At 38.3% G+C, this 27712-nt stretch overlaps 1 protein-coding gene across 1 annotated transcript in view; it reads left to right on the forward strand.

The window, feature by feature from the left end:
• Nucleotides 1-27712, forward strand: part of FBN1 (fibrillin 1) — a 357319-nt gene that overhangs the window by 50908 nt on the left and 278699 nt on the right. The window contains exons 4-6 of the mRNA XM_007935310.1: nt 2029-2127; nt 10377-10472; nt 15217-15312. Of these exons, the coding sequence (XP_007933501.1) occupies nt 2029-2127; nt 10377-10472; nt 15217-15312 (291 nt within the window). The remainder of the gene's footprint in view (nt 1-2028; nt 2128-10376; nt 10473-15216; nt 15313-27712) is intronic.

The following is a 27712-nucleotide window of genomic DNA, read 5'->3' on the forward strand; positions in this document are numbered from 1 at the left end:
TAATCTGGGGAATGTTGTCATCACATATTTAAGTAAATATTTTTAGGATCCTTTGACAGCTTATTTCATAAAGGTTTGCAATCTGCCTCTTAAGCGCATTTGATATTTTGATGCACTTTCTATCAAGTGTATTATTTTATCATTGCTTATCTCATATTTCTCTTGCAAGATTTGTAGGAATTTGAAAAAAACTCCTAGCTCCATTGCCGCTGAGTTTATTTTGCAACCCTGTAGTAAAGTAGAACTGCCCCATAGTGTTTCTAAAGCTATAATCTTTATGGAAGCAGACCATGGAGTGGCTGGTGGGTTTGAACTGCTAACCTGTTGGTTAGCAGTCATGTGCTTAACCACTGTGCCACCAGGGCTTCTTGAAGAAAAAGCAGTGACCAAATACTACTCTACTGATAAATGTAAGTCATTTGCAATTCAAGCTTACTCTTTTGTACACTAGGAGAACATTCAGTATCATTTTGATATTAGTCTCTGAGTGGCATAATTATGTTGATATTTTTCTAAAAGATGAATGGCTTCCTGACCATAGGTTCAGTAATATTGGAGGGGATTCCAGTATTCTCCTCTTAGACTATCATTGTAATTCAAAACTGGACAAAAATACAGGATAAAAGCTGTTCTAGATCATGTGCTCTCTATTGACAGGATCTGGTGTGGCAAAGCACAATGCTTTTATAAAAATTATTAGACATGAAACATTTCCAGTAAAATTATCTCTTCAAAATAGTGCTGCAAATTTTATAAAATTAAACCATAAGGTTAATATAAAAACAGAATGCATGTATACATAGCAAAATATCTAGGTGCAGGATTCTTGTTTGTTTTGCTTTCCCTTCATAGAGTGTTTTGAGTTTTTTGATTTGAGTGAGTGCTGAGGAATACTCAAGGGAAAATTGAGAACAACTGATAGGATGAGGGAGTTACTGAATTCCAAAACCAGAGTTCATTTGATCCAGTGATCTTGTTTTATAGATGAGACCTAAGGTCACATAAATCATCATGGCAAACTTAATGGGAGGCTTGAAAGACCAAGTTTCCTAATTCAAAGATTATTGCAATTATGTTGTTAGGTGTCATTGAGTCTATTTTTGATTCATAGTGACCCTATGTAACAGAGTAGAACTGTCCCATAGGGTGTCTGAAGCTGTACTCTTTTGGAAAGGAACTGGGTGGCACAATGCATAAGCACTGCTCACTGAACCCACTCAGCTGCTCTATGGGAGAAAAAACCTGGCACTCTCTTCCCATAAAGATTAACCAAAACTAAGCCAAATTAAAGCAAACCTGTTGCTCTCTAGTTGATTTTGACTCATAGAGACCCTGTAGGAAGGAGTAGAACTTCCCCATAGGGTTTCCATGGCTGTAATCTTTATGGAAGCAGGCTACCACATCTTTCTCCCATGGAGTGGCTGGTAGGTTGGAAGCACAGACCAGTTGATTAGCAGTTGAGTGCTTTACCACTGTACTACCAGGGCTCCTCCTGTAAAGATTACAGCCTAGAAAACTCTACAGGGCAGGTCTACTCTGTCACATTGGGTTGCTATGAGTTGAAAATTGACTGGATGGCACCTAAAGTCAATAATCTTTATGGAAGTGGATCACCAGGCCTTTCCTCCTACCTAACTTCTGGGTGGATTTGGATCACCAGCCTTTTAGTTAGCAGCCAAGCACTTAATCACTGGGCCACCAGGGCTCCTTTAATACAAGGATTAATCAATTGCTGTGAGTCAATTCTGACTCACAGTTACTCTATAGGATGGGGTAGAATTGTACCATAGGTTTATAAGACTGTCATCTTTATGGAAGCAGATTGTCACATCTTTCTCCCACAGAGCTGCTGGTGGGTTTTAACTGCCAGCCTTTTGGTTAGCAGCTGAAAGCTTAACCACTGTGCCTCCTATTAAAGGGCTCCTCCATGGCAGTGATTGCATTGCGCTGCGAATAATAGGAGGATTGGGCCCCTGTAATTCACCATGTTCGGACTCCTGTGCTAATGAACCTCTGGTTTTTTCACAGCCATTTGCAGGCATTCCTGTGGAGATGGATTTTGTTCTAGGCCAAATATGTGCACTTGCCCATCTGGTCAGATATCTCCTTCCTGTGGCTCCAGATCCAGTGAGTATAACATATCATTATATGTAATATTATTTTATGTGGTTATGCCCTGTTTTCTCCTAAATTTGCTTTTGGCTCTTCTCTTGAAATACATTTTTTTTTTTTTTTTTTTTCTCACCAGAACATCTGCCTTCTCTGTTCTACCCAAAATATTTGGAATATCTTTCAGCAGTCTTGCCTTTCTTTTCCCTTCTTCTCTCTTTATTGGAAACTTATCTATGGGCCATAGTTACTAATATGAACAATATAAAGATTATCACCTCTTTTCATGTAGAATCCTCTTATTCATCTTTGTATCTCCAATGTAAGCACCATAAAAGGTGCTCAGTGAATTGATTGTTTAGTGAACATTTTTGGTTCATGAACACTAGTCATTCTTCTTTGAGGTACTGAAATAAGAATCTGATTAAACATTACTTCAAACTGAATATCCCTGTGTTTGTAAGAAGATAAATGCAAGAAATCATTTAGGCAGTTTCTGGAGGTGATTAATGAAGAAATACAGACATATTTTCCCTTTCATAATTTTTTAGTTTGTCCATTCTGTGATGCCAAAGCAATATACACAGTTCTTTCTTAAGAACCTTCACTTGCTCATTGTACTGTTATTACTATTTTTAACATGGAGTGCTGAGTATTGAGTTAGGGAAAATGTGGGAGTTGAGAAGGAGGTGAGTAATTATTGGTTGTTAAAAAAAATTGAGGTTTATGTTGATAAATAGCTCCTAAATACCTTAACTGTAACCAAGGTGAAAACCAACTGAGATTCCTTTTCCATTTCCCATTTCTTATGAGAATTTGTAATTGTCTTGCAGTGAGTTGTGTTTTGACAAGGTTTTAAGGAACAGTACTGTGGTAATCAGTGCATTTTCTTTTGTCTCTTGCAAGTACAGACTTCAGTGTGGTCAGTGTTCATTGGGCCCAAATATGTAAAGTGGCTCTCATAAGCCAGGTAATTACCAGGATAAAGCTAGTAGTCTCATGTAGCAGGTACTAGTGATACTCACTCATATCCCTTGGCATAAATGAATGGGCATAGATGACTACCTGGTAGCTTTGTGAAATTTTTCTAGGTATCATGCCAGGTCTACATTCAGGGCAAGCTGGTAATGCTGGAGTATTAATCTCCCTAAAAGAATTCTTAACCAGTGACAGATGGGGAGTTGTTGGATAAGTGCCCCAGCTTCCTTCTTCTCAATTTGGACAACAAAGAGACGTGTTCTGCACTGTTTCCTGAGGTTCCCTAGTGGAATTGAGCCCCAGATGCCCCCAGTGGTAATAAGCTTGATCCTCATGGCCATCGAGTCAATTCTGACTGATAGTGACCCTAAAGGACAGGGTAGAACTGCTCCATAGGGCTTCAGAGGCTGTAAAGTTTTATGGAAGCAGACTGCCTCATCTTTCTCCCATGGAGTGGCTAGTGGGTTTGAATGGCCAACCTTTTGGTTAGCAGCTGAATATTTTAACCACAGTGCCACCAGAGCTCCTATAAGCTTGATAATGTACCTCTATTGCCGTCCTTCTCTTCCCTGTCTCATTTCATCACTCTCCTATCAGTATTTACTGAGATTACTTCCAAAACAAAGTACTTGTACTCAAATTCTTGTCTCAGAATCTTCTTCTGGGGGAAACACAGCCAATTAGTTGGAGCTCTTCTGCTTATTTGCACAGCATGCTGTGTATTCTCACTTGATCTGAGCTGGGTCTTCATTTCTTCGGGATAAATACCCAAGAGTACAATTGCAGAGTTGTAAGGTGGTTGCATGTTTAGCTTTTAAAGAAACTGTCATATCGTTTTCTGAGTGGCTGTGCTGTTTTACATTCATAGTAGCAACATTATGAGTGAAATAGTTTCTCTGCATCCTGGACAGCATTTGGTGGTGTTACTATTTTTTATTTTAGTTATTCTGGTAGATGTCATAGTGATACTATATTTTAGTTATTCTGATAGGTGGAGTGTAGTGGTTTTAAATTACAATTTCCTCTTGGTGGCATAGTGCCTAAGGTATTTGACTATTAAGCAGAAGGCTGATGGGTCAAACCCACCACCTACTCCTCGGAAGGAAGGTTGGGCAATCTACTTCCGTAGTGATACTGCCTTGGAAACCCAAGGAGGGGTCACTATAAGTTGGATCTGACCCCATGGCAATGAGTTTTTTTAAAAAAAAACTGGATAATGATGTTGAACATCTTTTTAGGTGCTTATTTGCCGTTTGTATATCTTTTTTTAGTTTCAAATCTAAGAACTCTTTGTATCCCTAGGTCCTTAAGTTTCACTTCTATTTCTTTTTCTAAAAGTTTTATTTTTTTACATTTTACATCTAAGTCTGGGGTCTATGTTGAGATAATTTTTATATGAGGTATAAAGATAACGACTAGTTTCTTTCTTTTTTTTTTTTGTCCATGGATGTCTAATTGTTTTAATATTATTTGTTGAAAAGGCTATCCTTTATCCATTGATTTGCTTTTGTACCTTTGTAAAAAATGTGTGGGCATATTTGTATGGGTCTATTTCTGGATTCTTTATTCTGTTCCATTGATCCATGTGTCTGAGGTGCCATTAGAACCACAGAGTCTTGATTATGGCAGCTATATAATGAGTCTTGAAATCAGATAGACTAACTCCTTCATTTTATTCTTCTTTTAAAAAATTGTTTAGCTATTCTAGCTCCTTTGCCTTTCTGTATAAATCTTTCCCATATTTATAAGAAATCATGCTGGAATTTTGACCTTGAAAAGGTGGGATTTATGTGGACCTAGAGGAGAGAGGAAAAGGAGTTCTGGTGATGTAGTGGGTAAGGCATTTGATTGCTAACCAGAAGGGTGGCATTTCAAATGTACCAGCTGCTCCATGGGAGAAAGATGAGGCAATCTACTTTTGTAAAGAATTACAGCCTTGGGGACGCAGTGAAGGTTGCTATGGGTCAGAATTGATTCGATGGCACTGGGCTTTTTTTTTTTTAAGAGCAGAGAAGTGGTGCTATAATCTGTTCAGACTTGCCCTTGAAACCCTTGAGTTCTTTTGTTTTCCATTCTGCCCACTATTGGAAGCACTTTTATCACTGCTGTCATTTAACTTGTCATTCTCTGGACCTTTTCCAGCTCTGCTAGGTTTTCCTTGAGGTACTTTAGTGAAGATATTCTTCTGAGCTGTATGGCTTTAGGCACCACAGAACATTTTTGCAGTTATGGGTAGCATCAATGCTGTTAACTTTCCAAATGAAAATTGTTTTTGTCCCATAGTGACTCCAGCTGCCCCTGCAGCTCTGTTGTCTCAGGTGTAGAGTCCTGGAGTTCAACTAGTTGTTTTAATTTGTCTGTCTGTGCTTTTCTTGGGGCCAAAATTGAAATACATGCTTGTCATACAGATGCTTATTTGTCATTTGCTCCCAACGTTCTTTCTTCTAGTTGTGCTTGCCAAGATGATGGCAGTTCCCTAGGATCATTCCAAACCTAGTGTATCCCAAAGAAAACCATTATCTGAGGTATTTAAATCCAGGTGCCAGCCCTGCCTCTCTCTCATTCCCACAGTGTGGTCACAGTGTTCTCTCTTGGATAGTGCTTTAGTAGTCAGTTTGTACTGGGCTATAAGCTAAAGCAACTTTCCTTTCCTCTTCCTGATGCCTGGCAAAGGTAAGGTACATAGGAAGTATTTGCTGAATGACTAATATAATGACTGACATCTTCTGGAACAAAATTCAGTTTGGGATCCTATAGGGATGTAGGTAAATGACAGTATTCTGTGTTAACTCCAGGGTCTTGGGCCTTACTTGAAATCCTTTGAGCCTGCTTGCCCATTTCTAGATGACATCTTCACTAAGAACATAGGGGTCTCAGGAATAGTGTGTGTGGCAGCATAAGTATGCATACTGACACTTCGATTGCTGTAGTATTTTCTACCAATAGTTTGAGTGAAACCAGTTTTTCAGTTGCCTTTTTCTATAGACATAAAACCTTGTTTCCTAATTGCCTGGCATCTGGAATTCTGGTTCAAATCAGAGTAAATTTGGGATGTGCAATGTCAGGATTCAATCCAAAGTAACTCCTCCTACCAAAACAAAAAACCCAAATCAAAAAATAAACCATTTGCTGTTGAGTTGATTTCTACTCATGGCAACCCCATGTGTTCCAATGTGGAACTACATGAGGTTTTCAATGGCTTTGATCCTTGAGAACTAGATCACCAGAGTTTTATTCTGAGACACCTTTGAATGGATTCAAACCACCAACCTTTCAGTTAGCAGCTGAGTGCATAACTGTTTGCACCATCCAGAAACCAAAAAAACCAAAGTCACTGCTATCAAGTCAATTCCAACTCATAGTGACCCCCTTTGAGTTTCCAAGGCGCTAAATCTTTATGGAAGTAGATTGCCCAGTCTTTCTTCCACAGAGTAGCTGGTAGGTTTGAACCACCAACCTTCTGGTTAGCAGTCAAATGCCTTAAGGCACTACGCCACCATAGCTCCTTTTTGTACCACCCAGGGACTCCTAAAGTAAAACCCATTTGTAGGTATATACTCTTTCAGCTGCCTACTACTTGTGTAATGAAGATGCCTATCTAGTTCCTTTATTTACCCACAGAAGTTCTCAGTAATTGCTCCCATAGTTAAAGAAATTCTTATGTTTTTCTTCTTTGTCTGAAAGATCTAAGACTCACAAAGAATGTAAAGTTTCTTATGGTAAACATGTTTGTGGCAAAGCAGGTGATTAAGATCCTATTATTTGTTGATGAACTTGCTCCAGCCCAAGGATTCATGGTTCATTGATTTGAGTGGGCCACTGGGAGAACTGTGCCTTCATGTTTCACATGTCTGACCAACTAGTTTTCTTTTTTAAAGGAGAAGGAATATTTTATGTTGGAAAACTTTCAGCTGAAAGACAGGGAAAATATAAAAGTGTATCAGGGAAGTTTTATTATATTGCATTTAAATGTGAACGGATCATTCTTCTCAGGAGAATGCATAATGTTTTTTAACTTGAACAAATAATGTGAAGGCACTATTTAAACTACTGTTAGATTTTTTTTAATCTCAAAACTAGCCAAATGGCTTTGTTGCTCATGTGGGAATGGAAATTAGCTCTTGGCATGAACCACTTTAATTGAAATCAGTTTGTGGGTTGAGTTCCTATGCTGCTTGACCAGTGACATCATTTCCTGTGCTTTTCCTAATCCCCACTGTTTTTCTAAGATAGGATGAAGCTAAGTTAAATTCCTAATTTTAAAGCAGCTATAGTCCTTTTCCTGACCTACTTAGAATATCATCCAAAGTTTTCACCAAATTATTTCTTTTATACAGTTGTAGGTCGTTTTTTAGTTAAAAAGCATTTTGGGAGGTATTTTAATAGAATTATTGGAGCCTAAAATAAATCTGTTTTAATCAATTTCCTGGGTTGCTTGATTTCTATAACAATGCTTCAACAAAGGATTTATTTCTGCTTTTATACATGGGGGAACAAAGATAAAAATATTTTTAATCCAACCTATTTAGGACTGTACAAGTGCTTAGGACATAATGGGCAACTTCTCAGACTCGGTTTGATCTTTGAACATAGCTTTTGGTGTCATTATTAGCTAGCTTGAGTTAGTACATAGAAATTAATTTAGCGAAGTTTTATACAGCATCTGCATATAGAAAATGTGCTACACTAGCTGCTCAATGGTGATAAAAATAATAATCATGACACTCCTCACTTTCAAGAAGCTTTTAGACAAATGGGTTGAGGGTAGGACAAGTAACAAACATGATTAGATTATATAATATATGCTTCAGAGGAGAAGAATAAAGTACTCTGGAGTCAGAGGAAAGAAGGCTCGTATCTGGTTGGAGAAGGAGGGAGAAGTCAAAAACGATCGAAGGAAAGAAGAAACATTTGAAGTGGGTCTTGGAGATAGGTAGCATTTCATAATGTAGTAGAAACTGTGTCATTGGATAGTTAGGAGCAAAGAAACAAGGAGAATGATTTAAAAGGTGATTCCATGAAAAGAAACCAGAACCCACTAACCAAACCCACTGCCATCGAGTCGATTCTGACTCATAATAACCCTATAAGACAGAGTAGAATTGGCCCATAGGGTTCCCAAGGTTTAAATCCTTACAGAAGGAGATTGCCTCATCCTTCTTCTGCAGAGTGGCTGGTGGGTTCGAACCACTGACCTTTTGGTTAGCAGCTGAATGCCTTAACCACTGCGCCACCAGAGCAAGTGAGTCCAGTGCAGATAGAGAAAAAGACTGGGTAAATGCAGTGGCTAGCATTTTGTGTGGTTATTAGTAGGCATGTGAAATATTTGTTGAGTGATTGGATGACTGATCAGTAGATGAAGGGACAGTCATAAGAAGTTATCTTTTGTTATCAGTTGTAGACAAGTTGGTTCCAACTCATGGTGACCCATGTGTGCAGAGTAGAACTGCTTCATAGGGTTTTCAAGGCTGTGACCTTTCCAAAGGAGATCACCAGGCCTTGGATGTCTCCCAAGGCACCTCTGGGTGGGTTCCAGTTGTCAGCCTTTCAGCTAGAAGTTGAGTGCCTAACCATTTGCGCCACCTGAGGACTTTGATAGATTGCATTGTTGTTGTTGTTATGTGCCATCAAGTGAGACCCGACTCATAGCAACTCCTCCTTGGGTTTCTGAGGGAGTGTCACTACGGAAGTAGATTGCCCGATCTTCCTTCTGAGGAGTGGCTGGTGGGTTGAACTGCCAGCCTTCTGGTTAGCAGTCAAATGGATTAGGAGTGTGCAAATGAACCCTGAAAGGTGCATGGGGTCATGTTGAGGAGGGCCTGGAATGCTGAGAGATGGAGGTGGTTCTTAATGCAGTAGACATAGGGAGCCCTTGATGGTGTTTCACAAAGTGTGTGACATATTTTTAAAAGGGTGTACCTCTTTCAACTTGGCTTGACTCTTCGGAATTGTGAAAGGAAATAGTAAGTATTAAGTTCTTGCATCTTCTTTTCCCTGTTGACATGTTGAGATTTGTGTAGCTCCTTATAAGAATGGCCTTTTCTCCTGAATCTGGTAGCCACTTTCCCATGTTGTGCTGAGGACCCTTAACACGTGGTTCTGAAGAGAATGGAGGTTGGGAGAAGTCTTCTTCCTGACCCCGGGAGACAATTTGTCCCCTGTACTCCAGGCCCACTGAGCATAAGGAGCTGGTTTTTGTTCTTACACAGAAAGCAGGGATTCTCTTCTCCTTGAGTAAAAATCTGAAGCTTTTTCCCTAGGAATTTACTCCCACAGGTTGGAAGACAGGGTAGAATAAGACAAACTTCCAGTGCCCAATCCTGGCCTCCTTGAATAGCGGATGGATCAACAAGAATTAGTAATTTATTCAGTCAAGCCATTAGTCTTCTCAAAGTCATATACTTAATGCTTCTGGAGGACTAAGGAATCGCCTGGGATTTTGAAAAGTGTTATTAGGGTGCCTAGACTACCAGAATAGAAACAAGCCTAAACATTAAAGAAATGAGACCCCATGTCTGTACTGTTGTTATCTTACCACTGAGCCTGCAGGCATCTTTTTATTTTGTCTTCTTCTAATGTGTCATCATCTCAGGTCTAAATCTGTTGGCCTGTGGTCTTTTACCCTGGCCCCTGCAGCTCACACTTCAATAGGTGACAATCTGAAAAAAAGTAGACTTCAAAGTTTTATTTGGGTTTAAGGTTATAGTTTAAACGTGCAGCTCTTTCAGACCCATTTCTAGCTGTTCCTATTATCAGGCACTTTTGTTATTGAATGTCTTTTGAGGTTTTTTTTTTTTTTTTTTTTTTCCCTGCTTCCTCCAAAATTTATTTTAAGGAAATTCTGTAGACTTTGTCACCGTGACTGTTTTCCTGGCCACCTACCTGAGACTGTGAATCTTTGTACAGGAAAATTATTGCCATCGTAATCTTGTCTCTTATGATTACTTGAGGCACTATTTTCTATTGGTATACATTACAGAAATGACTTTGAGTGGTAACTTCTGCTAAGTTTGGGTGGGCATTTAGTGCTATTGAAATAAATGCCAAAGAAACAATTATACTGTATTGTAAATGATTTTATACATACAAATGATAACATTTAGCATTGCTAATTAGATGTTTCTGCATAAATATATGAATGCTGCTAAATGATTTTACTTTCTCTTTGAATAATTACAAACCAACTCCACTTGAGTGTTGTCATCTAAGCATTTAAATCATTCTTGTTTTTTCCTTTTACACTATAAAATCTTGTTAAAAGAATCATTCTTTCTTCCCCCCTTTTCTAGTACAACACTGTAATATTCGATGTATGAACGGAGGTAGCTGCAGTGATGATCACTGTCTTTGCCAGAAAGGATACACCGGGACTCACTGTGGACAACGTATGTAAACTGTGGTTATAATTATTCCAAATTTTAACCTGTGGTTAGACAAACAGAATAAATATACAAGTGCTGATGCATTTTCTTTGATTATCCGTGACATGGCGTTTTTACAGGTGTTCATTTTTGTAAATGAATGGATAACTTACCCAACACACCTAGCATCAGTTTTCCAACTGGAACCTTGGGGATGGGTGTTTTATTCATTGGCGTCTCATTCACCTCCTGCTTTGCCTCTTCCCTTTGATTCAGATAACCCTCAGAGGTGCAGAATTCTCATTCATTCCAGGTGTATAATTTCCGTTTAATTGCTGAACATCTCCACCTGGATTTTTAAGAATTGTCTCAAATAAAGAAAGATAGGCAGACCTCGGATTTTGAATGAGTTCCTTTCCTATGCCTGTCTTTAAGCTGAATTTGTATTTAAATTGAACAGTTAGGTGTGGTTCATATCTAGCATCAGTTAGTCAAATGTTTGTCTTAGTGTATAGTATATAGTGAACCTTTCTGTGCATAAAAAGCATTCAAACACTTTAAGATACAGTAAAATATCTTGAATGTAATAGTAACAATAGTAATGTTACAAAGTAGCACCCATTTGTCATTGAGAACCATTGTATGTATCCCGAGTTTTAAATGTAATTGGCTTTACAGGGATTAGTTCATAACTAGGGGATTAGTTCATAACGAGGTACTAAATTGGAGGTAAACCAGACATTTTTAACCCAGGAACTACCTGTGTTTCAAAACTCGACCTCATCTTCCTCCCCAAACATGTTTTTCTCTTGGTTAATGGTATCTACATCATTCTAGTTGCACAATCTAGATTCTGCTTCTGTAGTATTACCTCACAGTGTTCAGAGTCTTGGTTCATTCATGAAAATCATTTATTTTCTGTCTACTCTTTAGCCATCCAGCAGTCTCTGTGCTGTGAAGAAGATGAAAATTCTGTTAAAAAGCTTATTTCTTCTAATTTTAAGATGAATATATACAATCTGCAGAAAATTTGGAAAAGTCCAAAACTATAAAATCAAAATTGTCCATAATCCCATCTTTTCAGATGTTTTACCTTCCAGTCTTTTAATGCATATTTGATACGTGAGATTTTATTGTATATATATTTTTTCACTTATTTTAGAAATATTTTCCATGTCATTAAACATTTTTCATGTGCATTTTAATTTTCATGTGCACAATACTCTATTACATGTACTTTTACTGTTTATTTAATGAATCCCATAATGATGGACATTTATTCAGGTGATTTCCAATTTTTGCTATTATAAATATATTTATATAATGCCTAGTGACCATTCACACACTGCAGTGTAATAAGGAACAATGATTGAGTTTTATCAGCTTATAGCAGTAGCATGGAGAGAAGCGAGGCAGGGCAGCCTTCCCAGCATTGTGGCCCTTGAGGTAATTTCTTTTTTTAATTGTAATGTACATGAACGTTTACAGAGCAAATTGATTTTCCATACAGCTGTTCATACACATTTTGTTTCATGACATTGACTGCAAAACCCCACAATATAATATCTCTCTTCCCACTTCTTCCCTGTAGTTACCTCTTCCTTGTGTCCTTCCCTACCATGCACTCCCACCCCCTGAGCTGTCTCCCTGGGAAAACACTGCCCTTCTGTTCTCCCATGATTGATCTCTCTGGAGAGTATATCTACCTGATGTAAATGTTCACCCTATATACCTGCCTGTTTGGCTAGAAGCCACAGAAATGAGTTGAGTTCCAGATCTGAAGGTTAACTAGGGATGCCATAATATTGGGGTCTCATCAGGCTCTATTGGACCAGTAAACCTGGTCTTTTTTTTTTTTTAATGCTTTTGAGTTTTGTTCTACATTGTCCTCCCACTCTCTGCAGGATCTCTTGCACCAATCCTCCTCTGAGTGGTTGACAGCGGTAGCTGAGTACCATCTAGTTCTTCTGGTCTCATGAGGATAGCATGGTCCACTAGTCCCTTGGACTAACTGTTTCCATGCATCTTTGGCTTTCTTCATTCTTCTTTGCTCTGGACGAGGAGAGACCCATTGTTGCATCTAGATGGCCACTTGTAAGCTTTTAAGACCCCCGTCACTCCTCACCAAAGTAGGATGTGGAACAATGTTTTTGTGTAGTATATTATGCCAGTTGATGTCCTCTGTGACCATGGTCCCAAGCCCACAGGTCCACTACTCACTCCTTCAGAGTGGTTCCTCAGGCTGTGGCCAAGAAGGTATCATAACTTTGCCCTTTGTTAGTTCTATTATATATTTAGACAATCTTACACCACATACAAATACTTACGTAGAAATATTGTCTGCCAGCCTTATATATGGGCATGGGTATATTCCCTTTTGTGTAGACATACCTGATCCTTCAGTTGGTCTACCCATCTCTTTACCCGTAGATTAATGTTTGTTATCACTGAAAACACAGTATTGTATATGTAAAAGGGTTTATCTTTGTTGTCTGTACCCTTGAGGTCATTCTTGAGGGAAGGGTAGGAGTTCACCTGTCAGATGATGGAGGATGAGCCTTCTAGGCAGATGACACACCATGGGCCAAAGCACTGGAATACTGTGTAGAACGGAATGTCAGATGTAGCAAGTGCTCTGGTGTTGCGAGAGCTTAGGTACTGAGCAAAGTGGTGGAAAGTAAGATGAGCTTGGATGGGAGGTCATGGGTCAGGTTTTGAGTGCCTTTGTGTATATTGTTTTATTCTGAAAGAGAGCCAGGAAAGTGAAGTGAGATAACAATAACTTACAACTGTTGTTACTTACTCTTTGTTTACTGTGTGTTTGGCATATTTTCACACATATGAACTCATTTAAATATGACAACAATCTGTGAGTTAGTTGCTATTATTATCACCTTATAACAGATGAGGAAACTGGGGCCCAGGGACCTTAAGTAATTCCTCTAAGATTATACGTATTTTAATACCTTGAAGGTAATATAAATTGTAAGTGTCACAGCTGTAGAAGCCAAACAATCTATGAAATAATGTTCTGAAATACTGGCTTTCTACACTGCACTTACAAAGATTTACAGTGAGACCATAGTGTGAAGGATGAACTAGGGGGGAAAAATAGGAAGTGGGAAGACCAGTCCTAACTAAGGCTGTGACTTCAGAAATGGCGAGTTGGAGATGGACTCAAAGGCATTTTTGGCAAGAGAATTCAGGAGGAGCTCCTTCTTTCTTGCTTCCTTTTGTGTTGCATGAGAGAGTTTAATGCAAAGTGTAGCACATAGCATATGCTTCATTAATGTTTGCAGAATTAGGAAGCCTTTCCTAGACTTCAGTTTTCTCATCTGTAAAATGGGAGGGTGGGCTTAGGCAATCTCTAAATATCTTTCCTGTGTAAAATCTCTTTATTCTCCCCCTGTTATCTGATGAGTACAAATTAAGAAGCAGATCAGAACACTTAATACACATAAAGCTTTTTAATTCTGTGATGAGAAATGGACTCTTGCTATAATTTTTTGATTATAAGTGTGTCAGTTCAGGTTTTCAAGAAGCAGATGCTAAGACAGGTTGGACATACAGGAAATTTATTGGGGGACACACCTGTGAGGAATAAATGAGAGCAGATGCAGGAGTAGGAGGGGAAGGGCTGCAGACCGTGAAGCAGGACTGATCCTTGTGAAAGGAGAGTGTAAGGAAAAGAGGATTGCTAAAGGAAAGAGGACAGCTCTAAGAAAGAATTGGCCAGGCTGATGGGGAGCCAATAGCAGACTGTTTATTAAAGATTGCCACGGTGGACAGAAATGGCCAGGCTTTGCTACCCCTCTGCTCAGTGATTGGCTGGGAGCAACCCAGGGTGTGTATCTTTGGTGTCAATATCACAGCAGATCTGAAGGTTGGCAAATGGACACTGTCTGCCAGCTAAGCTCCTTGCTTAGCCAGGGGACTGGCTCAACTTTATGGGGGTCACAGAAGGAAGAGAAAAATGCATTATAAACACTTGAAGGAGGAATAATTTTAACCAGAGGTATTTTGGAAGCTTCACAGAGAAGTGGGGTTTAAATTGGGCTTTGAAGAGTGGGTGAGGCAGGCAGATTTAGCCTGGGAGAGCATAGCACGTGTGATAAAGATGCCTAGAGAAGCTGTGCATGGAAGAGTTGCAGAAAATTAGAGAAAAAAGTTGTTCAAAGCATGAACTTTCAATTCTTATTTTATGGCCTTTTAAAATAAGTGAAAAGTCCCTTCCTCAAGCACCTCTCAACTTATCCCACCAGTAGTTTCCATGGATTCTGCTGTAATACTCCATTGAGTCTTTATTGTGGTACTTAAATTACCAAAGGTCAGTATTAAAATTTTGTTGTTTGCAGTTGATTGTGTGAGTAACATGCCATGTTTCTGCAGGGCTGACATCAGAGGGGTTAAGGTGTCCTCCCATGGTAGCCCTTTCAAAGTTATACCGTAAATCACAAGCAAAGAGTCAGCTAGCACAACTCCCGTGCAGTGAAATATCTTTTAAAGGACCTGGTTCTTAGGTGCACAACTGAAAGCATTGCTCAGATACTTCATGGAACAAAACCATCAGCATTAATGCAGGTACAAATGCATTCCAGATGAGGCAGCACTACCTAAGAGTTGGACCTGTAGAGTGACTACATAAAACAAATAGCAGGGTGATTATTTAGATCTTGTATCCATTGTATCTTCAGGGGATGGTAAGGGCTGTTTCATTATCATCTATTTGCAGGTAAAGCCTTTCAGCTTCTCTGTCCTTATTTTACAGCTGTCTGTGAAAGTGGCTGTCTCAACGGAGGGAGGTGTGTGGCCCCAAATCGATGTGCTTGCACTTACGGTTTTACTGGACCTCAGTGTGAAAGAGGTAATGGCTTCTTATCATTTGTATAAAGATGTGCTGGTGCCCAAAGCTAGTATTGATTTGGAAGGGCTTTGGGTTTGCACGGCTTCTTCATGAATTTTGTTGAGCTTTTCAGAATCATTTTCAGAATCACCACTGGGGGCATGTTCCTAGGATGGCAAGACAGTGGCCCCAAGTCCGTGCATGTTATTCAGCAATGCTTGTCAATGCGTAAGGACTGACTGGCATCAAGATAGAAGGAAAGTTTTCCATAACATTAAGAATCAAGCTTGTTATTAAATTGGGGAAATGTTACAAACAAATAAAACATCTGTATAGAAAAGGAAAAGTTTAGAATGAATGTACCTAAATACACCTAAAGATCTATTAGGACCTTTTGGGGGCTTCAGTAGTATATAAGTTCAGCATTCAAAATTCTCCCTAGAAATACTGAGTGTGTGGAGAGAACTTGTACTTTCACATATAGGTTTATTCAGTTCCACTGCACCCTACTGAAGAATGTATAATTATCCTTGCTTTTGCATATGAGAATACTAAGGCTCAGAGAGATCTAGGAATCTGCTGAAAGTTGCACAGATAATTACAAGGTTTCATTTGAATGTGACTTTCTGTTTTCAAGCCCAATGCTTACTGTTGTTGTTGTTGTTATTTGCTGTCGAGTCGGACCTGACTCATAGCGACCTCTCCTTGGGTTTCTGAGGCAATATCGCTACGGAAGTAGATTGCCCCATCTTCCTTCCAAGGAGTGGCTGGTGGATTTGAACTGCTAGCCTTCTGGTAAGCAGTCAAGTGCCTTAGCCACTATGCTACCAGAACTCCCTACTGCTTTTAATTAAAAGAAATATTCTAATTTTCCTACGTATAAATGCATGTATGCTATTGAGATATACACGAATGTGTAATATTCTTAATATTTTTTTTCTCTGAATTTTGGCCTTATTAATCATCTTGTCTCTACATTCATAACCATTTTCTCATGACTCCTGGTTTTATAATGTGAAGGCTTTGAGGGTTGAAATAATTTGACTCTGGAATAATACTCATGAATTTTGTCTATAGTCATCATTTTTATCCATCCATTTTTATTCTAAGATGAAAAGTAAAGGGTCAGTAGCAGGTGTTGAATGTATGTTACTTAATAACAAAGAGCAGAAGAGTGTGGTATTTGAGAAATTGTTGATTCTCTGTTTCTATTTTTTTAAGTTCACCTGAATTCAGTTATTTGATAATAAAGCAATACCATGTTTAAGCAAGTAGCTGTAGATCAATTACTGTTATTACCAGATAAATCATGTTGTGTTTCTGTTAATAAAACCACTGCGTGGTGTTGATGTGTGATGACTTATGGACTCTTCCTTTACATTGCATTGTGACAACTTTTTGGAGCTCTTCATTTGAACTGTTTCTCTGTACAACTTACACAAATATATTTACTGTGTTATATATATGTAATGGGAGCTCTGGTAGCATAGTGCCTAAAGCATTTGACTGCTAACCAGAAGGCTGGTGGTTCAAACCCACCAGCCACTCCTTGGAAGGAAGATTGGGCAATCTACTTCCATAGAGATACTGCCTCAGAAACCCAAGGAAGGGTCACTATGAGTTGGAATTGACTTGATGGCAGTTTGTTTTGGTTTTTGGTTTTAATGGTATAATGTGTAACAAAGTATGTATATGTATACTGTATAATGGTGTATGTATAGTGTATAATGAAATAACAAAGACAACCATTTCTTTTAGCATCTAAACAATGAAGATGTTTTAGAAGATTAAAATTGTTAATGTTTAATTTGAGAAGTGGTGTGTAAAAATAGTTTCTCAGTTAGTAATGCTAGGTTCAGTTTGTTTTAGAAAAATCGTTAATAAGATGAAGTTATTGGGCATTTTTACTACTAACAAAGTGGTTAATAATTCGTTCCAAAGGGTACTGATACTCATCGTTCTAGATATTGAGGATGATTATTGATAAAGATGGGATAATATTGAACAACTCCATAATTCTTTCTTCAAAGATCTGACTTGGTTGGGCCTGAGATTGAGAAATGGTGTGAATGTGCTAACCTTTTAAACTATTAATCAAAATAGTTATATTATTCAGAAGTTTCTCTATATTTTGAGGTGTCCTTGACTGCTCTGCCCCAATTATAAGGCTTTCCTGAAATCTGCACAAAGATGCATATTCTCTGAGTCCCATAGAATCTTCACAACAAAGATAATCTAAATCAAAGTAATTCCTAAATGACATCTATTCTGGCCTTTGCAGTAGTAGAACTTGGGGGGCAGGAAGCAGGTGGTTTTCAATCATTACCCTCAGTCTGTTCTACCTTTGAGCACACTCCGAGTCTTTGATGGTAGAAGGGAAATATGAGCGTAATTTCCCCCACCAGACAGGAGAAGAGAATCTTTTTAAGAACTGTATTTTCAGTTACAGAGTCTTCCCTGTTTTCTGCTCTGTGAAAGTCATCTGTATACTTCTTTAAGGAATTAAAGGAACTGTATTCTTTTACTCAAATATATGTCTTTAATTTCAAGAGTGATTAATGAAAGTGTTGGATTGCATAAGAATAAATCCATTCTGAAGCAAAGGAAAGTATTCAGTGTGGCTTCTACTGATGTTGGGTCAGTATACCTAGTTATCAAGTTGTTTATTATGGATTAAACACTTAGACTAGTTGCATTATGCTTTTATTGCGATGTGGTTTTCTGTTCTTAAAATGAACTTCCAAAATGCCTTTGCTCATTTCCTTTCTCTCTTCCAAGAGGCTGAGCTCAGTTTTCCTTCTGTATTATCCTGTAGCATTCCTGCACATCTGTCTCTCTCTCTCTCTTTCTTTTTAAATTTTTTTTAGCACTTAGCGTAGTGCCTAAGGCACTTGACTGCTAACCTGAAGGCTGGCAGTTCAAACCCACCAGCCACTCCTCAGAAGGAAGGTCGGGCAATCTACTTCCATAGTGATACCACCTTGGAAACCCAAGGAGGGGTTGCTGTGAGTCGAAGAAGACTCAATGGCACATAACAACAACAGATCTTGTAAGGAGCCCTGGTGGTTTGGTGGTTAGGCTGTTGGCAACTAACCAAAAGGTCAGAGGTTTAAATTCACCAGCCACTCCTTGGGAGAAAGATGTGGCAGTCTACTTCTATAAAGATTACAGCTTGGAAACCCAGTTGGGGCAGTTCTACTTTGTCTTATAGGGTTGCTATGGGTCGGAATCAACTTGATGGCAATGAGCGGGTGGTACATTGTATAAGAAGCCCTGGTGGTGCAACGATTAGGCACTGGGCTACTAATTGAAAGGTTGGAGGTTTGAACCTACCTAGCAGCTTCCATGGGAGAAAAACCTAGTGATCTGCTCCCATAAAGATTGTAGCTTAGAAAACCTTATGGAACAATTCTACTCTGTCACATGGGGTTGCTGTGAGTTGACATCTACTCACAGGCACCTAACAAGACAGTAGTGCATTGTGTTGAAGTAGCAAGTTGCCTTATCCACCTCACTGACTGGAGTGTAAGCTCTTTATAAGCAGCTATGGTTTAATCATCTTTAATTCTTATGCCCAGTTTAGTGTTCGATGCATAGTAGGTTCAATACATGTTGAACTGGACTTACTTTTTAAAGCATCAGAAAATTGGGAGATATAATGACCGTATATGAACAGGTATCTCCTGGTGGTAATTGCTGTCTGCCTATTTGTGGACAGCCCTGGATATTTTTCATTGGTGTCATTCTAAGCAAAGCTGATCACAGTGTTGATAGCTAATTGAATTAACCTTCACCCCATCTTTCAGAAGTATGATCTTTCAGGACCACAGACTCATTTTTCAGTTGGTAAGGATGCAGAAAAGGAAGTACATTTTGACCAAAACCAGGTGGTAATGGAAAATAACTTCCTGTCATGATGTAATACAGATGGAAGGAAACATTTAGAATGTCAGTTACATTTACCTATCAGGATAAGCAGCTTTGTAAGCAGCTTTGTTCCTGGGAGAGATATCCTGGAACTTTTCTACATCTGTAACTACCTTGGAGACCCACTGTAAGTGTGCAACACCCTTTGAGGAGTAATGCTGGCAGGATTTGGATCACTTTAGACCAATAAGTAAGTATTAATAATCTATAAATATGGTATTTTGGTTTGTGATAGAAGCAATGAATTAATGCTTAAATTATAAGTCATAATATTCATTCAACAAATGCAATTGGATTATGAAGAAAGTTTGTCTCAATTTTAGCTTTTACCCAGTACAATAAATAGATTTTTTTTTTTAATTCCTGTATCATTAAGCTCAATGGACAGGTAGTAATGATATATTATACTGTTGTCTGTCTCTCTAAACTCAAAGGAAGAAAAGTGAAGGCTTGTGACTTGTTTAGTCTGCATTGTTTACTTTTTAAAAATTGAACATGGATACCTTTAAGAATGTTTTTCAGCTTGCCACAACTTCCACTGCTCCCTATTGTCATACATCTTGTCTGCCTCATTTATTCATTTAGTTTGCTTCTTGGCCCTTGTGGACACTTGAGTTTGCCACCCTCTCCTGCATTCTCTATCAAAGATTCTATTTATTTGTATATTTGTTTAAATCACAAATTTTATTTCTTTACTCTTCCTTTTGCATAATTTCTTTCTGTAATTTACATTTATGCTTTTCCTGATTCTCCTCATCCACTTCCACCTCCTCCTTTTTTTTTTTTTTTCCCCTGCCTTTCTCCCCTTGGACCAGACCTTAAGCAACCAGTAGAACTTATCGTTTCCTTAGCTCAGTAGTACAGTATGTTAGTGTTTGTTATCAGAATACTGAAATGAGGTCAGTGCCTGTTTTAGCAATGACAACACAACAGAGTTGGGTATTACCATAGTTACTGCCAACAAAATAATTCCACAGAAGAATCACATGTGGAATCACACTTTTATCTTCCCATCTTGCTTCAGAATGCAGACCAATTAAAATTTTGCTCAATGCTGTTGTATTATGAACAGTGAATATGAGAGTAGTTGAGATTTCTGAAGGTAAAAGAAGAAGAACAAAGAATGATGAAAGTAATGATGGATTAGCTTGGAGAAGAAGAGAAACCAAGGAAGGAGACTGAGAAAATGCGAAGAGAAGCAAGAGATCCAGGAGAATACTGAGTTAAAGAAGCTGAAAGTGAGGGATGTAAGAAATGGCTGGACAATTGTTAGATTAATTAATCAAAGGGGCACGAGAGAATGAGAATCATAAAGAATCCATTAGACTTGGTAACAGCTGGTGAGTACTTAGTACTTAGGGTGTGCTAGACAGTGTGCTTGACACTTTACTTCAGTGAGTCACTTAATCTTTGCAACAACCTTATGAGGACAGTCATATGAATCCCATTTTATAGAGGAGGAAACAAAGGCAGAAAGAGGAAGGTTAGATGATTTGCCCAAGATCATACTGCTTGTAAGTCGTAAAATCAAGGTCTCAACCCTAACCAGTCTGGCTTACAAGCCTGTGGATATAACCAATGTGTTCTACTTGAATTTTACCAGTAAGGGGTCATTAATAACTGTGCATAAGTTTCTGGTGAATGATAAGGAAAAGAAATCTAGGATCTATGAGTTTTAGAGTAGAAGTAATAAAAAAAAAAATTCAAGAAATTTATCTAGGTAGGTAGAATTGAGTTAAGTTGCTTTTAAATCATTTAAAAAACCCAGAAAAAGAAGTCTTGAATATTTCTTGGGTATATCTCATGCAAGGTATTGAAACATACTCCTATTTGATTGATTTAGATGTTTTTAAGATACCAGTCTGCTATTTGGACAGAGGTGGATTACTGTCTGTTTGCAATACATATAAATGGGCTGTAAAGGACTGAGCCAACATGTCTAAACATAGATGTATAAAATGAATATTGTCCTCAAGTATAGTTACTATGGAAGGTCATACAGTTTCTTACAATATTATACAATACAATAAAATATTGTAACTATAAAACATTTGGAACCTGTTTTTTGCAATTGCCTCTATAGAGTCAGCAGTATATTCAAATGAATACGTAACTACCTTTTTTCCCTTTCAAGGAGATATTTGAGCTTTTGGATACAGGCTAAAATCATAAGGCATCAATTCTAGTGACTATACTTCTTTAAACCAAACAGTAGCTTAATCAGTAAACAGTGTCTGTCTTGAGCATTGTACTCTTTTAAAGGACCATCTATTGGGATCTAATTGACAACAGCAACTCGAAAGGTTAGATATGAAGCTTAGAAGGGAGTGAGTTTGTGTTAACATTGGAGGAATAATTTGGGAAAGGGGAGTGAGAAAGATCACACAACTTGAAAAATGTAATTAATGTCACTGAATTATCCATGGAGAAAGAGTTGAATTGGTGTATATTTTGCTATATATGTTTTAAACAACAGCACTAAATGATTAAAAATACTACTTACTACAGTCAATAATCAAACATTTTAGCTATTTGGGGTCAAAACTTGACTTAGATTAAAAAGCAATGAAAATAAATTTCTTGCCGGGCTTATAAATCTATATGAAATTGGATTAATGTCTCCATGTCACAGTTTCTGTAAACCAGAGATCAAACTTTTTGATGAAAGTATAAAATACTGCTAATGAGTTTTCTATCATTATTCTATCTGGAGATCTTCATGTCAGCATGCGTGTGGGTTCTTCTAAATCCTGCTTCATTTGTTCAAGATTAAATTGTTTTAAATTCCTACCCACTGTGAAGATATTACCTGGATTTTTGCGAAATCAAGAAAGTCTCTTGATTATTCTGCTGGGAGCTCTGGTGGCGTAGGGCCTAAGGCACTTGACTGCTAACCAGAAGTCTGGCGGTTCAAACCCACCAGCCACTCCTTGGAAGGAAGGTTGAGCAATCTACTTCCGTGGTGATACTGCCTCGGAAACCCAAGGAGGGGTTGCTATGAGTCGGATCTGACTCAATAGCGGTAAGGTTTTAGTTTATCAGTAAATAGGACATAGGGGAAAGCAATCTTGAATTTTGATAGCTTTAAGGAAAAGGAACCACAGGGAAAAGTAGAGTAGAATAAATATGAAAGTATGGAAACAATTCATAGTTCATCAGTGATGTGGAACAGTGCAAGAGGATCTAGCTTTTTGTGCATCATACTTGCCTCCTTTAGGAAATTTCAGTGTTAATGGACATGGACAATTTTTACTGATTGCATGATGAAGTAGAATTGAAAAGAGGACAGTTAAGTTGGTTGAAATTCCACTTCATATGGGCAGTTGGCATGTGCAAAACTCTGTTCTGCTCTTACCTTAATTTCTCTGCTTATGGAAAAATGATGATTTTGCACAACAGGTTTTTTTTAATGATTTCATTTAACAATTAAAAAAAAAAACTGTCGTAGAAAGTGGCTGATGAGCATTTGTTTTGCAAATCCAGGAAAGCAGTGTCTGCAGTGTATCGAATGAATGGAAGGGACCAACATAATGATGATGATGTTGTTGTTGTTGTTGTTATGTACCATCGAGTCAGACCTGACGCATAGTGACCCCTCCTTGGGTTTCCGAGGCAGTATCACTATGGAAGTAGATTGCCCCATCTTCCTTCCGAGGAGTGGCTGGTGGGTTTGAACCCCGCCAGCCTACTGGTTAGCAGTCAAGTGCCTTAGGCACTATGCTACCAAAGAATCAGGTGGTGCATTTTGGATGCATTCACCAAATAAAAAGAAACAGAGACAGGACCTTGTCTCGGAAGCCTGTCTGGTTAGCTGTGTGGAATCTGGGGCTGATTTTCTCATGGATTTTGCTCATGAAGTTTTCTGGAAGGCATTGATATAGTGTAGATTCATTTCTTCTCTGTAAGTCAATTTTACAGTGCTGCATTTCTGAGAATAAAAGAAACCAAACCAAACCCATGTTGATCAAGTTGATTCTGACTCATAGCAAACCTATTGGACAGAGTAGAACTGCCCCATAGGGTTTTCAAGGCTGTAAATCTTTACAGAAACAGACTACTACATTGTTCTCCCACAGAGCAGCTGGTGGGTTTGAACCATGACGTTTTGGTAAGCAGCCAAGAGATTAACCACTGTGGGGCTCCTTATTTTTGACAATAATTTAAAAATATATGGCTGTTGTTAATTAATGCCACAGGCTAATGACCACTCTCAAAGTGCCCTTGGAAGGCAGAGCCCTGTGAAGTAGGCATCCTTTGTTCTTTCCAAAAGGTAAATTGTTGTTACTAAAATATGTTGAAACCCTATGAGCCTCATTTTTGGTATTTAGTCTAAATGGAAAGTAAATAACAATGTGTAAATAGCAGAGGTAGTGTGCCCTCAACGTTACTACGCATCTGAATAAAGTGGTATTGCAACATTTGGCAACTGGTAGATCATTGAATAAACTTGATTTTCCTAGAATCATTCCAGGAAATACATCTGTTGATATAGATGTTCAGTTTTTGTGGTTGAGTAACTGCTTGCACGTAGGGAACACATGCTGCCATGCCTCTCAAGGCTATACATGCCTAGTATGAACACGCAGGGGTGGTGGGATGTAATCATAAATTTATTTTCATCTACCACTGCCTCTCTCAGCCTACTCTGTGGGCTGCTGCTTTCTTGCTCATGGATGACATTTTCTGGTCACTTGCAGAATTTTACCCTTGTGGCTCCCTAAATGTGGGTAAATGCATCTTACTTAAAAAAAAAAAAAAAAAAAAACCCAAACAAAAAACCTAAATGCATCTTACTAGTTGCTTATGGGAGCTCTGGTAGCGTAGTACCTAAGGCACCTGACTGCTAACCAGAAGGCTGGCGGTTCAAACCCACCAGCCACTCCTCGGAAGGAAGATGGGGCAATCTACTTCCGTAGTGATACTGCCTTGGAAACCCAAGGAGGGGTCGCTATGAATCCGGTCCGACTCGACGGCACATAACAACAACAACAACAGTTGCTTATATTTCCTTCCTCAGCCCCTGGGCATCCCCTGGTATCTCCAGAATCTTTCTTTTGGAGCCCTCTTTGGTGATCTATACACTCTCTGGGAAAGGATTTAAGCCACTTAGATCAGCTTTTCTTTTTTTTTAAATTGTGTTTTTGGTGAAAGTTTACACAGTAAATTAGGTTCCCTTTAACAACTTTCTAGGCATATCCTCAGTGACATTAGGTATATTTTACATAGGCTGTCAACATTCTCATTATTTTCCTTCTTGTTGTTCCATATCCAGTACTCTATTTTTTTTTTTAATCCCCTTGCCTTCTTATTTTTGTTTTAGATTAAATGTTGACCATTTGGTCTCATATGTGATTATTTTTTTGAAGGAGCACAGTACTCACAGGTAATATTCTTTATTTTTTGAGCCAGTCTACCTTTTAGCTAAAAAGTGACCTCAGAGAATAGTCTTGATTCAGAGTTTAGGTATCTCGGGGTGATAGTTAAGTAAATTCCCAGAGTACAAACCGATTTTTGACATAATAGCATCTCTTCCTTATACTATGTCTGAGCACCTGGCCAGCCAGTTTCTGGAAATTAGTCAGTCCCTTGTCTTCAGTGTTCTACAAACATATCATGCTATCTGAGCAGTCTCCTTGAAGCCCATCTCCTGACTTTGCATCATAAAGTGGCCCTCCACTTGCTTCCTGCAAAGAGCTACTGACAGCCTAGTTCTCTCCTAAGTAATCCGCTTCCTACTCCTTACTACCTCAGACACTTAGATATTCTTGACATGCATGAGAGTTTAAGAGCCCTGTGACCAGATCATATCATCTCCTTTGTGTATTCTGTATCATGGTGTCACACTTCGCTTAGAATCTATTGTCCTGGTACTTCAACTGCAGTTTCCATTTTGTCATCTACTTTATTAATCAAAGCTATAATTTAGTACAACTTTCAAATTTGATATAAAATTTAGTCTCACAGTTTCATCTTCAAAGATAGTTTGTTTTCTACTGTATGTTTCTTTTCTTTTTAAAAAAGCACTTATGTACTTCAAAAAAAGATAAAGCTAGTTTTTATAAATTAGTAGCTACATTTAATGTCTGGGCTATTTTCAGTCTTGAGTTCCAAACACTTGAACAGTACTGACCAAAAGAAATGTGAGCAACATGTATAACTTAAAAATTTCTAGGAGCAGTATTAAAAGTAAATAGAAACAGGTGAAATTAATATAAATAATGTGTATTATTAATGTGTTAACAATATAGTTTATTTAACCCAATATATCCAGAACATTTATTTGAATAGGTAACAATATTAAAAATTATTAATGAGATATTTTGCATTCATTTTTCTGTACCAGATCTTTGAAAGTCAGGGTGAATATTACATTGCATCTCAGGTTGGGTAGCCAATAGCCACATGTGGCTGTTGTTGTTATGTGCTGTCGAGTCGGATCCGACCCATAGCGACCCTTCCTTGGGTTTCCGAGGCAGTATCACTACAGAAGTAGATTGCCTTTTCTTCTGAGGAGTGGCTGGTGGGTTTCAACCGCCAGTCTTCTGGTTAACAGTCAAGTGCCTTAGGCACACATGTGACTAGTGGCTACTATATTCACAATATAGCGTTAAAGCATTGTTTAGTAGTACACACTTAGAGTCTCTATTAGATCTGCAATTTTCCTTCTCCTCCTACTTTTCTCCAACTTGTAAGGAAGAGTATATTAGAGAGACAGTCAGAGGTTTCACTGATATTTGAAAAATAAAACAATTTTAAAAACAGAACCAGGGGCTCTGGGTCACAGAGTAAAATTTCTCAAGATATCACTCTAGAGTTCTCTTGTAGTCATGTTGATTAAATATGCATATACTTCATAAAGGCTCAGTACTGAGTCAGGCACTATGATAGAATCAGAAAGATGCTAATGGTCATCAGGGCCTTAAAATCTTTTCTTAGAAGGACAGAAGTACATACATGAAATAATTAAACATCCAAGCAGGACAAATGTTTAGCTAGGCAGAGAAGATGAAGTCAAATAATATAAGTGGACAGAACAAAAAAATACGAAGATGCAGAGGCTGGAATTGACCTGGAAAGAAGGGAAGGCAGTGCTATGCCAATTTTAGACCTGTATACACCTTCTAAGAAGGGAGGGTCTATGTCAGGGCTCTCTGTGGTGTGTATTCATTCTAGTGAATTGTGTTTCTGCACAATTCTATATAAGGCAGTGTGTTGGAATTTGAAAAAAAAAAAAAAGTTTCTTCTTGGTATTTATAAATCAATGGGTGGACTACCTTATTCTGAAATTGTTTTACATTAATCCTATAGATTACAGTCTGGAGACCCTTACCAAGTTTACATGCTCAATTGAGAGTACTTCAGCACATTTTGCACCTGTTTTTTTCTAGTTGCCGTGGCCTCTGGAGAGTCTACAGGGTTTATGAATGTATATTGGACAAATATGTGGGGCTCCATGGTCCAGAGGATGTGCCAAAATACTTTCCATAGAACATTAGTCCCATGGGGGTTTTCCATAAAAAAGTTTCCATGGTCAGTATCATTTTAGAAACACTATACCATGTCTTGTTCTTGGAGAGGCACTGGGCACATTAGCATGTTAGGTCTTGTGAGTCTTGCAAGAAGGAAATTGTGTTGACTTTGTTAACATGATTTCCAAATCTATTAATTTTTGAGCCACCTTTTTTTTTTTTTTTTTCCTGTCTCTTAACTCCTTTAACATCCATATGCTGAAGATCAGGATTTTTGTGACACTCATTTTGAAAGTCATTTGACATCTCTATGATAACATCTTCATGTTCTAGATAGATATTTTAGATCCATATATGATCTTAATTCTGAATATTAATAAGATTATTTGTCTACAATGTCTGGAGAAGGACCCTGATCATATAGTAACTCACCTTTTGTGTTTCTAAGGGGATAAATTGAAGTACAGCATGAAACACCTGTTCACTAGGATTTAGCTGTCAAATATTCTAAAGGTAATTTAGCTTGGGTAAGCTGAACTATACCTATAAATACTGATAAATTCTTACTTCTGAATGGTTCTGTATGGTTGGTATATGTGCCATCCTGGTTCTTATCAGCTGTTACAGTACTATTTACCAGAGCTATGAGTAGTAGATATTCTTGGAACTAGAGATCCTTTTCCTAGACCAGTTAAATCTTTCAAGGTCAAATTCAAGGCTCATTCTCTCCCCAAGCTTCTCCTGACTGTAGGGAACTCCTTTATATAACCTCATCAATTTCCATGCACCTTCACTTATATACTCTGTAACCCATCCACATTTCTGTTTGTTGGTAAATTTATCTGTTAAACTTTTGGTCTTTCTCCTTCACCAGCCATTTTGGTATTTTTATCTGTTCTGGTTACCTAGTGCTGCTCTGACAAGAATATACCGCAAATGGGATGGCCTTAACAAACAGGAGTTTATTCTCTCACAATTTGGAGGCTTTAAGTCCAAGTTCAAAGTGCCAGGCTCTAGGGGCTGGG

This window comes from Orycteropus afer, unplaced genomic scaffold (genome assembly GCF_000298275.1).
Source record: "Orycteropus afer afer isolate SDZICR_OR568_19922 unplaced genomic scaffold, OryAfe1.0 scaffold00026, whole genome shotgun sequence".
In the NCBI taxonomy this organism is placed as follows: Eukaryota; Metazoa; Chordata; class Mammalia; order Tubulidentata; family Orycteropodidae; genus Orycteropus; species Orycteropus afer.